Raw genomic sequence first — 12382 nt, 5'->3', positions numbered from 1 at the left:
TGCAGCAATGAAACACAAAAAACAGGACTTCCTGAGAGACGTTACCCTCTTGTACTCTACCCTATGATGGAGTAGGGGCTACAATTTAGAAAAAAAAGTAACTCATGGGGTGAGTCATCATTATAGGTAAGGACTGTGGCACGAGTGGTCATTTGAAAATAATAATGGGCAGAGGAGGAGATTTCACCAGATTAAAAAGGGGAAAAAAACGAAACTCTCTGAACCAAGTCACAAAAGAAAACACATTGGAGTGGTGTGGCTCACTGGTTAGAGGCGGCAGACCCGGAAGCAGAGAACGGCACGGGACCAGGGTTCAATTCCCGATGCGGCAGGGTCATGTACCAGGGTCAGCGGACTCGATAATTCTCGCCTCGGTGCCTACTCTAACCAGGGATCACACTCTGCAACTCTGGGCATTAGCTTGCCTCATCTCTACAACGGCCCCCCACATTCACTGGGGATGCCTGGTTTCACCTTGGAGATACCCAGTAGGGACAATCTCACAGGGATAGCCAGGACGGGTTCCCCAGCGGTCTACAGCGCCATGACGCCACAGGGCAGCAGTGCGCTTTACAAGACCACACACACACACATTTGACAAGCACAGTGTAAAGTACATAAATGTTTTACACCCAAGTTTAAAACAGGGTAACTTACCAGGCTAAACGGAAGGCCACAGTGCTCGCCCATTGTTTCTGCCAATCCCTGAAATAAGAAAGAATGTTAATTTATGTACAAAGTAAATGCATTTTAATGTATGTTATCAAGCACATATGACTATCCACAAACGTTGCTTCCTTATTTACACCCTACAGCTTATCTTTCAAATTGCCCATTAGTGGTTTAAGAAAAAAATCACAGAACACTCATGTATTTCAGTTTTTTTCGGTTACATACTGCAATCTATCATGTTTTTCTAGAATTGACTGCTGTAAGAATCCAGTGCCTTCTGGAAAATAACAGGGGAGAAATCAAAGAAACAAGAACATTGAGATGGTAGAGTTTGCTAAATGGCTCACCCTCTTCATTTAGATTAATTTCTTGAAAACCATTATCATTCCTTTGTTTGTTTTGTGAGAGAAGCTGGGGCAATTCTTTTCTTACAAAATTGATCTAACTTGCAGTACCTATACTAATTCCTCCTATCACCCTCCTTGACCCTTGCATGAAAGTCAAACACTTGAAACTAAACACAACAAGATTGAGGTCCTTACTTTTGAAGGATCATACCTGGATGCATTTTCTTTCAAGCGGTAGTTGGCGACACTGACTACCTCCTGATTTTTAATCTTCCAGACCTTCACAAAATTGTTCCTTAATTCTTCTGTAAGTGCCAATGACAACTTTCAACCAGGCGCTCATCATCTGAATTATGCCAATCTAATTTGTTTACAAATGCCTCAGTATGTCTCTTACCAGCACCAGGTCATTCAGAACTTGACTGCTCGTTTGGTGCTTGGTCTTACTTACAAAGAACATATCCCAGTTATATGTGGAAATTCCCCTGGCTCTCTTTATGTCAAAGCAACAATTTTAAGTGCCTATGAGTTTGTCACAAGACCTTGTTGGAGTCTGAAATTGTACTTATTCGCATTTGGGTCCGCATTTATATTTATTCTCATTCTGTAAGATCTGCTTCTCACAATGCGTTGGTTCTCTCCCAAATCCAATGGCTGAGACAAAACGTAGAATTAGGAACTCTTTGACTTCAGACCTCCTGTCCAATCATAACAATCTGTAATTATGAAAAAACTTGATGAACTGTCTTTCCACTGTTTCCAAGCCTAGGTGTTCATGATCTCATAATGTCATTAGATTACCTTACAAAGGAACTATCCTCATAGTTACATTTATTTTATCATTTTTTGATTATCGCCCTTAATTTGTCAAATGTGCTCTTATTGTTACTTTTCATCTCTTAATCATATATGTACTACTTTTCCTGGCGGGTATTTATGCAGCTCTGTGCCAAATCTATTTTTAAAAAACATGTTTTAGATTGTTTAATACATGTACCTCGACAGTCTCTCTGTCCACCCACAAAAACTATATGGGCTTATTTTATGGGGAATTGGTGTAGGGTAGTGCCGCAAAGCTTCCTGAGGCGCTGCTCTATGTCAATGTGAAAGGGCAGGAAATTACTATATTTATAAAGTATTTTGCATTCCTGTCCTTTCCTCCTGTGCTTGGCTGCCTAGCGTCAATGCAGGCACCCTTTCATCATAGAGCAAGGGTATCTGCGTTGCAAGCAGGATTGATTTTGTCCAGGAAGTGGCATCTTGCATCAAGGAAAAGAATCCAGAGAGGCATTTTCCTCCTTATGAGAATCAAAAGGGCTTGGATGTAGTGGAATCCCGGTGCAAAGAAAGCTTGTAATAGTGCACCCTTTCTAGATAGTAAACCCCGCTAGTAGATGTCGAAGCATGGCCGTCCTGCGTGACCCAGAAGGTGATTGGTAAAAGATTGCAGAAAGCCGTCCATGGTGCCATCCTTAGCGCCGCTGTCTCCTACCTGTCCGTCAGTACCCCAGGCTTAAGCCTAAGCTGAGGGGGAGGTACCGACGTCATAGGAAGGCATGCTTATGTATCCGGTAGGCCCGCGAACTGTTGAGTGATTGCGGACCTGACCCATTCCAGCTACGCTGTGACCTGGAAAAGTTTTTCCGGAAAATTCGCCTACATTTCTTTTTCGCAGACAATACTAGAGAAGACGAGGGAGATGTGGCAGATATCAACACAGGTCTGAAAAGGAAGTCTACTTTTACTCCTCTTCTCAATCAGTTACCTCCGATGGTAGGGGCCTTTAAAAAGGCGATTGCGCATAAGATCGTGTCAGTCAACTCTCCCAGTCGAAAGGTATTTCAGAATCTCTCAGGCGCAGGGAAAACTGCAGCTGATACCCTATCCAAGGACACCAATATTACTATAAAACCAGCCAATAAAGGTGGTGCCACAGTCATCTGTGACACCACCGTATATCGTGCTGAGTGCCAGGGACAGCTTGGTGATACTAAATCATACAAATTACTGACTACTGACCCGACAGACAGACTGACAGGTGAAATTGGGACACTTGGTGGAAGAGGCTAGCACGGAGGGTTGGATCACGGCCAAAGAAGCACAATTTTTGATCACCACCCATCCAGTGACACCCTATTTTTATGTTTTACAAAAAATCCATAAAGTTGCGAGACCTCCACCAGGGCGCCCGATTATTTTGTGTATAGGCTCTTTACTCGAACCTCTATCTACCTTTGTGGACTTTTTTCTTATACCACTGGTCAAATGTATGCCAACGTATCTACAGGACACCAAAGATGTCCTCAGATTACTTCCTGAGGTCGAGTTCAACGCTGAGACTGACTTGCTGGTCAGTCTCGACGTTTAATCTCTGTATACATGTATCCTCCAGGAGGAGACCCTGCAAACCATCAGGGGTCTCCTCGAAACACAGGGTTTGGATAGTATAACACCTATCAACTTTATAATGGAGTGCGCTAGAATAGCAATGACAGAAAACTCTCCAAATATCGGGCACGTTAATGGGGAGCGTCTTTGCCCCCAGTTTGGCTAATTTGTATGTCCATGTGTTCGAGACAGAATGTGTACTTAACCAGAGCAACCCATTTTTCCATCAAGTATTGCGCTGGAAAAGGTACATGGACGATATCCTCGTCATTTGGCGCGGGATGCTACCTCGGTGCATGCCTTCCATACCTGGCTGAGTACCAAGAACCAGTACCTCAAATTTACTGTCGAGTACAGTAGATCAGAGCTTCCTTTTCTCGACCTACTCATTGTCCCAATGGGGGGGAGGCTAGGGAGCAAATTATATCGTAAACCTATGTCCAAGAATTCATTGCTTCCTTTCAACAGCCACCACCCTAGATCCCTTAGGGAAAACTTGCCCTTTGGACAATTTTTGAGAGTTCGACGGAACTGTTCTGAGAAGGTAGACTTTGACCTATTCTCCAGTGACTTATCCAAGAAATTGAAACTACGTGACTATCCCAGAAAACTTGTACGGAGAGCACGAAAGAGGGCATCCAATAATCGAGGGGCTCTGTTGGGCCCCCCACTTTGAAACCTGCATTGGACAGACTAACGTTTGTCACAACGTTTAGCACCCTATCAACTCAAATACAGAAATCAGTTCGGAGGAACTGCCGTATTTTGAACACACCTGGGAAGACTATTCCCCTTCCACTGTTCTCTTTTGAGTGAGGCCAAAGTCTACGGGACGCCTTGGTTCACACGCGACCACGAACACAGATACAGGGCTCTACCAGTACTTTATGAAACCGTCCACCCGTCCAAGGCCACTATCCCTGTGGATCCTATACCACATGCCCGCAGACACAGAAAACTATCGGTGGACATAGGTACTGAGAGACCTTGGGTGTTAAGGAAACACACTAACTGCAATAGTGATAAGGTTATATACCTGATCACCTGCCCATGTTCTCTACAGTACATGGGCATGACGACAAGAAAAGTTAAGCTCAGTATAAATGAGCACAAGAGCACCATCAGATGCAACAAGCAAGCAACACGCCTCACAAATCACTTTCTGGATAGAAAACATAAAGCAGAGGAATTGAGGTGGGTGATTCTAGAACAGCCATTCATTCCCCAGCACATCAGTGATGTGACACTCTACTTGTTCATCAAAGAACAAAGATGGATCTTTAAACGTAAGACCGATACATGTGGCCTCAATGACGACATCCCGTGGGTCCTGATCTAAGACACCGGAGGTGGCCTCACAAGACTACTTGCTGATGCAATAGCTAGTTGGTGGGACCATCAATTTTACTGGGGATTTGGGTCAGCCTCCCTCCACGTTTGGTTGATCTTGCTCTGTCATGGAGTGGCCATACTTTCCCCAAACAGGCGGCATCACTGTTTTCCCTGCTTGAGCTGGGAACCAGTTGCACGCAACCGCCACAGTACAGGGAACCGTTCTGGATCACATTGCTACATTGGTGGTGGCTGGGTCTGGACATATGTCGTTTCCTGTTTGGACGAGGTTCTTGTGTTGTTTGTTGGGCCTCTAGTGCCTGCCTCACTGGTGAGTGTCATTGGATTGCTTATATCAATCGAGATGCAGTCTCGGGGTGGGCATTAGAGAGTGCTGCTTTTCTTGGAGCCATTCACCTCCACTCCTTATAGAGATTGAGTCTTGCCTATTAATGTTGCTGTTTTTCACTCATTTCAATGACACGCGATAGCTACGTGTTAGCGAGGTTCATAGCAGCAGAGTGGCCACATTATCCTAACCAGTCCGAGAGCATCTGTCCATACTCGAACAACCGGCATGACAACTCAGCAGTCTTTTCCTATACAAGATTGTTTGTATTGCAACCAATCAGAGAAGGGTTCATATTGCCATGACCTATGCTTTGTCCGCTATCCTATAGTTTGTTAAGCGGAACTGATAGGACCGTTGTGCACAAACGATCTGATTATTTGCGCTACGTCACACTTAGTAGAGAATGTATGGCCGGCTTGACAAGGGAGACACTTCGCATATGTATCCAGTCTACCTTCACAGTACCAGATGGGATGGTCTGTTACATCCAATCAGGAAGTTGCTTGATGCGTTATATATATAATTTTATATGTGACGTTCTCGCTAAACACGCAACCACTGTGACTTGCCATCTGGTCCTCCTATGGCACTTGGCAACGGTTGGCCTTCACAATTGACAAACAATATGTTTGAAATTAATCAGTACACAGATATCAGAATGGCTGGGGCTATAAATAAGCCTAATCCCACACCCTCCAAACTTCACCTCCTTGGTCCTTGCTTCTGTTGGTTTTGTGCCAGAGGGTGGGAAGAGTTAGCCTGCTCGTCCTAATCCCTGTATTTATTCAGCCAGTTATTAAGGCTAGGGAGTGATTGGTGTTGGAGGTGGTGGGACAGAGGGTGGGAAGAGATAGCCTGCTCCTCCTGCTCCCTGTATTAATTCAGCCAGTTAGTAAGGCTATGGAGGGATTTCAGGTAGTAATAGCTGTCATTAGCCCCTCTCTTTGCCCCGCCCACTTGTTCTATCCTTGAATGGACCTGGGAAGAGCTAGGGATTTCCTCCCAGGTCCATCTCATATGTATATGACACCACTAGTGAGTGACATCACTGGCCTAACCATCCAAAGGCAGCCATACCCCTAGAAACCAGACTCTATACAGACCATAAGGCAGGTGCAATGATTTTAAAAAGTTTGACATTCTATTTTAATTTTTACATGTCCTCATAGTGCAAAAAACACCTAAATTTGTAGTTCAAAACTGCAAAGCCTACCTCTCTGATACGATAACATGGGGTTACCTCATTACATTTAATAAGTGATAGCTTTCAATTGGGAGCAGGTATTGTTGTATACACAATGCGTCATCTCCATATCACGCTTGTGGTCAGCCATGCACCACTTATTATGGTTTAAAGTTGACAGCAGTTTGAGCTTTCTGCCACAGGTATGAATGTCGAGTTTGAAGTCTAAAGAACTGCAATTTAAAACCCTCTTTAATGTTAAAGGTGGATTTTAAGTCACAATTCTGAAATTTTGTACTTTTAGAAAGTTGGCATTTTCTTGTTCAGCTATTTGGTGCCTGCAGCCTGTATACTAGGTCACATGACTAGGTGTAGCTGCCAGTTGGTCTTTGTGTATTACTCCCAGAGAGTGAGACAAAGGGAGACTAGGTGATGGCAGGATGGGATAGGGGCAGGGCTGTCACCTATCACGGTTGCACATCACGAAGACTCTGCCTCAACACACTCACAAAGGGTTTCACACTAGTCTTTTGTGCCCCTAGACAAGCTGGGGCCAGGGCAGGGATTCATCACCCTCGCTGATGGACTTCAGGAAGACACTCAAGAGACTCAAGACCTTCTTTTTTTCGACTAAGTCCAGCAACTCAGCGCTGGTTATCCTCACAGGTGATAAGCCATGCTCTACAAGTACTGATTGATTGATAGATTACAATTCCAGTCACCTCTGTAGTCAACTCTGTAGGGGAGGACTCTAGAAGCTTCTCCTACTTCAAAGCTGGCAACAAGGATAAATAGTGGACCCTCAGACCCAACTCTTGAGCACACATTAGGACCTGTGGAGGATTCAGAAGAAGGACTGATGTGCTGCTCTACTGCAAGAAGGACCTGCTGCCCAGCTGCCTGAGTGAGACAGGACTGGAACAGCATCTTGGACCCTAGCCCACCAGTGTTACTACTAGGGCTAGTTGGTTGTCCTACTGATTAGAGTCTCAAAGACAGAAACGGCTCCAACCAACTTCAAGCCTGTACTCGGACTATGCCTGCTGTGGGTCTTGTCTCTTAAGTGGTGCCAACCCAGTCCTGGACTCTTGGAGGTGGGTTTAAAGGTCTCTGCCAACCCAGCTGTGGTCTTTTGGGCAGATCTGACACAGTACAATGAATATTCTCGCAGCTCTAAATCAAAACTGCTGCTGTGTGGCACATCCCTGATGCAGGACCCTGCAGCTCTTCGGAGCCGCCTCTGCATGTTTCTTCATTGATGTAAGCCCTGCCATCGCAGCCCTGAAGCTCCTCATAAATGTCAATGTGTGCATCCTTGAATCAGGACCTCAAATCACAGCCCGCAGCTCATCAGATCTACAGCGCCTGATGCATCCCCAACGCAGGATCTTGTAGTCCTCCACAACCAGGATTTAGGGCACTTTGTTCAGTGGGCCTAACTTGGTTCCTGTATCCAGCCCATACTCCACTGTGGTGGCCTAAACCTGTGACTTTATCCCAGTCCAGCGCGACCAGATAACCACAGTTGTCACTTTGTGCATTTAGGCACTATTTCTATGTGGCATGGAGGTGTGCAGTGCTAGGACTAGCCAAAAAATTAAGAAGACAGTTCAACAGGGTGGAATAAATGAAAAGCATATTGAAGGAAGAAGGGAGAGAAGCACGGTTGTTAATATTTCCAGAGAGCTTTGGTCGACAAAGTGTGGTATGTGTGATAGTTACAGGTGTGTTTTAGTAGTGAAAGTGAATTTCATCAGATGGGGGAAAAGTAGAGGACAATGTTTTCTGGGACATAGGAATCAAAGTTTTGGCGTTAAGGATGAGGACGTTGTAAGAGTTTAGAAAAGGTGGGGATGGGGGAAAAGAGGACAAAGGAGGAAGTTTGTTGGCGATGGAGGTAAGGAAGCAAAAATGGTAGACATATGAGAAGGAATGTATAGAAGAGCAATGGGACTATGGGGTCATTTTGGAAAATTGTGGCAGAAAACCTGAATGGCGCTATTTGAAATATAAAGTAGTGAGACTCAACCTGAGGACCTGGGAAAGCAGGGACAGAAGTTTCTTACCATTATGGAATAGCCTGTGTTGTTCAGTGTGCTTAGAAATACTAATTTAAATGCCATGCTGTAGACGTCATACAAATGTTCATTAAATAATTACATCAAAGAGATAGACATTAGATTACTTTTCAGCCATCTGCTGTAAAGAATGTCTGGTGGTCATTTTGGCTCCTGCCTGGAGACAAGGCATACGATTTCATCAAGCAATTAAGGCATACTTGTCTTAATGCCTTTTTATTACCAGTGATTATTAGTCTGCGGGAGGACCCTGTGGGCTTTGTTTTCTTTTATTTGTTGCAAAGTAATACAATAGTTTCATTATACATTAAATTATTTGACTCATGTTTCTTTCATATTAGTCTGACCCATGTACTGCTAAAAGCATGTGCAGCAGTTTGCAGAATTGTGGCTAAAGGCTTACAAGCATGGCTTGCAATATAAAGGTCAATAAAACATTTCGAAAAGCAAGTAAAAAGCTGGAAAAACTGCATTATTTTGCATTTAGATATGACAAGATATGACAAAGGTCTCCACAACAGATGACCATCCCTCAGTTTCATGATATGCTTTACAAATAAAAATACTATCTGTTTGGTTTGGCAGCATTCTGCTAAAAGCACTGAGTGACTGCTGTCCATACAAGATGGTTTTGTCTAAAATTTGTGTGCGTCCTAAACAAATGACGGGCTAGTCATATAGGGCACAGGAAAAGTACAACCCCCTGGTAATTTAGAGGAGCTGCATTGTGGATGAATAGATATAAGGACTCTGCCTTTCCACCCTTTAAAAAAATCTAAAGAGCAGTGTTGTCTGCTCCATTAGAGTGAGGGAGTGCCGCCCACTACCAGCAAAAAAACGATAAGAAAACAGGTTTTAAACCTGTTTTATTATCGTTTTTTGTTAGTCTCCTGGTCCGGGTCAAGGGGATGAAGCTGCAGGTGGGGAAGTGGTGGGCACTCTCTTCACCGTGCATGAGGTGTTTGGCCGGCCGTCTCAAGCTGGCCAAACCATTCATGCGCAGTGAAGCTCTCTCCATCCTCAGCTGCATTGCTGGGCCTAGAAAGAGAAGGCACAGGATCCCAGTCTGCCTGGGAGAGCAAGTTGGCAGCGCTCAGGCCAACCCTGAAGCTACTCTCATGCGAGAGCAGCTTCAGGGTAGGCTGCAAGGCAGGCTGGAAGCCTGTGCTCAGAAGCAAGAAGAGCGGATGCGCAGGAGACAGCCGCAGTGTTAAGGTAAGTAAAAAAAGATTTTCTCCCGAAACCCTCCCAACCTCCTTCCTCCCTTTTCATCCTGACTCTCCCTGCCTTCCTCCCCCAACTTTGTCAGGGAACGGGCAGCTACTGCTAAAGAGAGCAGCACATAACTTCATTAGAGGCACATTTACGAGTGGTACAGCCGATAAATGTGTGTGGAGTGCTACATAGTGTTAAAAGCAACGAGTGATAGGAGAGGTAGCTTGTTTGTGGGTTGTTAATGCACTGGAATGTAGTGTTCTTTAAAGTTGTTCCCTAAATTGTACCAACATTTGGGTGGTCCTGACGGATATGGGCCTGTTGACCCTTGGTGCATAAAAGAAAAGCCTTCTGTCTAGCTTTCGATTTTTTCACTTTTAATCTCCACCCTGTCCCTGTCCTGGCTGTGGGTGTGCAGAGAGCCACCAGAGAAGGAGAGTTTGTCTGCAAGGTAAACAAGGGTGGGGGCTGGTAATGTATTTGTCATTCAGCTGGTTTTGAAGATGGCGAAGGTCGGCACCATGATGTTCGTGAATACCGTCCCAGATCCTAAAGTAAAGGAAAATGTAATAAGTTTCACCTCAGAAATCCCTGAATCCCTGGATAAAATGTTTTTTTTAGAATATATTTTGAAAACGAGGCTCAGAATCTATGTTGCACATTAAAAAAGAGTGAATTGGAAGGGAATTGAGAACTCCAGGGTTTCCTGGATAGACCGGTTCCAGTCATTCTCCTCAAACGGTGCAATATTGTGTTAGTATTAGAGCATTTTAATGATGTCTTTCCTCTCTAAAGGCCGGATTACGACTTTGGGGCTATTGCACTGGCTCTCCAAAACCACTTGAAGACCACCTGCCCTATAATGACTTTTTTACTCATTGGCGGACTTTTTCTTTGCTGTTCCCACAGCAGTGCCTATGAAATAGGCATGGCAATGGGAATGTCAAAGGAAGTTCCAGCATGTCAGGGACTGAGGAGTCCATGCGGTGCTGGACCTTCTGTGCATGCACACCGGGGGCACATGCTGTGCCCCTTGTGTGCACCCACAAGGCGTTAGCCACAAGGGGGCCTTGTAGAGCCCCCTTTCATTCCTCACCACCACTGTTTTCATGTAGGAAAGACCGCCTTTAAATCAGTGGCGGTGATGAAAGTTGTTAAATCCTTGGTAAGACCTTGGCGTAACAGCAGTTCCTTGGCAGAGTCAGCAGTCCCAATGCGGCATGACCACTAGTGGTGTGTAGCATTTTATGATCCTAGCATAATTTACAGATTCATGCCCTTTATAGGTATAATTCGCCTTGCCCTTATATAGGTATAGAAATCATAACCATATTTAGACATAGCCCATCCAGTCCAAATACAGGCATGGCTGCTTCCACTAGTTCCAAAAAGCCACAACGTTTTCTTGGAAAACTTGGCTTCAGCAGTCAGGGACATCACCTTTCTTGAATATTGATTTGTCCTAGAAATCATGGCATTTTCAAAGGACTACCATTCCCTTGGGGTTCTTTGGTGACGTCATTATGTCCAACTTTACGTCAAACCCGGCACCTTCAAGGTATAAATATGCCCACACTTGCCCTAGCAAACACGCAGTGGTTTGGAGCAGTTCGACTATCTACTTGCCCGAAGCATCTCGCTACAGCAAGTGCCGAAGGAAGCCGACCCTCCAGCTGACGCGCTGACAGAGAGACTGCCCTTCTCTCGCTGAGAATCTAGCTCCAGTTTTTCCAAGCTCCACTTGCAGGGTGTTGGGAAATTGAGTCCCAATCTCCCGTCCGCGCCTGGACTGCGCCCAGCGCCATACCCCCTGGCCCTCGCAAAATCTACTCCGCCCGCATAACATACGACGCCGCAACCCTCTCAGCCCTTAACCCCGGCCGCCCACCTAACTGCTTTCAAGCCGTCCCAGGACACACCCATGGACCCTTCACCTGCCATTCCTGCAAGTTCGACTGCATCAGGACCCACACCAAATCCACAGACTCCAATCAGATATCCGACACTAACCAACTAAAGTGCATCCTGCTCAACACCCGCTCGGTCCACAGACACGCCATTGAACTCTGGAACCTACTCGACACTACATCGCCGGATGTCGCCTTCCTTACAGAAACCTGGATGAACGCCTCATCAGCACCCGACATTGCCATAGCCATCCCGGACAGCTACAAGATCATCCGAAAGGACGGCACCAACCAAACAGGAGGAGGCATCGCCATCGTCCACAAGAACATCATCCACATCACGACCAGTTCCGACGACAACCTCATAACCGCCGAACACCTTAACTTCCAGATCCACACCGACCCTAAGACCACACTCAGAGGCACCCTCATCTACAGACCACCAGGACCCCGCACACAATTCTGCGATGACATCACTGACTTCATCAGCCCACACGCCCTCCCCTCCAAGGAGTACATTCTACTGGGAGACCTCAACTACCACCTGGAAAAGAAAAACGACTCCAACACCACCACCCTTCTGGACAACCTGGCCAACCTTGGACTCGAACAACTTGTCAGTACCCCCACCCACTATGCCGGACACACGCTCGACCCTATCTTCACCTCCAGCAAGCACATCTCCTTCAATCACACCACAGCTCTCCACTGGACGGACCACAGCTGCATTCACTTCCACTACAAAAAGACCACGACCCTCAACCCCCCACAACCTATTCCCTGAAGAAACTGGAACAAAATTACTACTGACCAGCTCTTCACATCACTACACCAAAACCCTCCTGCCAAATCATCGGACCCAAACCAAGCAGCCACCAACCTTACACAATGGATCACCCACAGCGCAG

The 12382-nt window shown here is 45.7% G+C and overlaps 1 protein-coding gene across 1 annotated transcript in view; it reads right to left on the bottom strand.

Moving 5' to 3' along the window:
* The window catches only part of LOC147728838 (uncharacterized), a 1063528-nt gene that overhangs the window by 70354 nt on the left and 980792 nt on the right, over positions 1-12382 (bottom strand). The window contains exon 16 of the mRNA XM_086963349.1: positions 658-705. Coding sequence (XP_086819475.1) covers positions 658-705 — 48 coding nt within the window. The remainder of the gene's footprint in view (positions 1-657; positions 706-12382) is intronic.

Source organism: Lissotriton vulgaris, chromosome 3_1 (genome assembly GCF_964263255.1).
Source record: "Lissotriton vulgaris chromosome 3_1, aLisVul1.2, whole genome shotgun sequence".
NCBI lineage: Eukaryota > Metazoa > Chordata > Amphibia > Caudata > Salamandridae > Lissotriton > Lissotriton vulgaris.
Note: the sequence above shows the minus strand (reverse complement) of the source record. Positions and strands in the feature narration are given on the sequence as shown.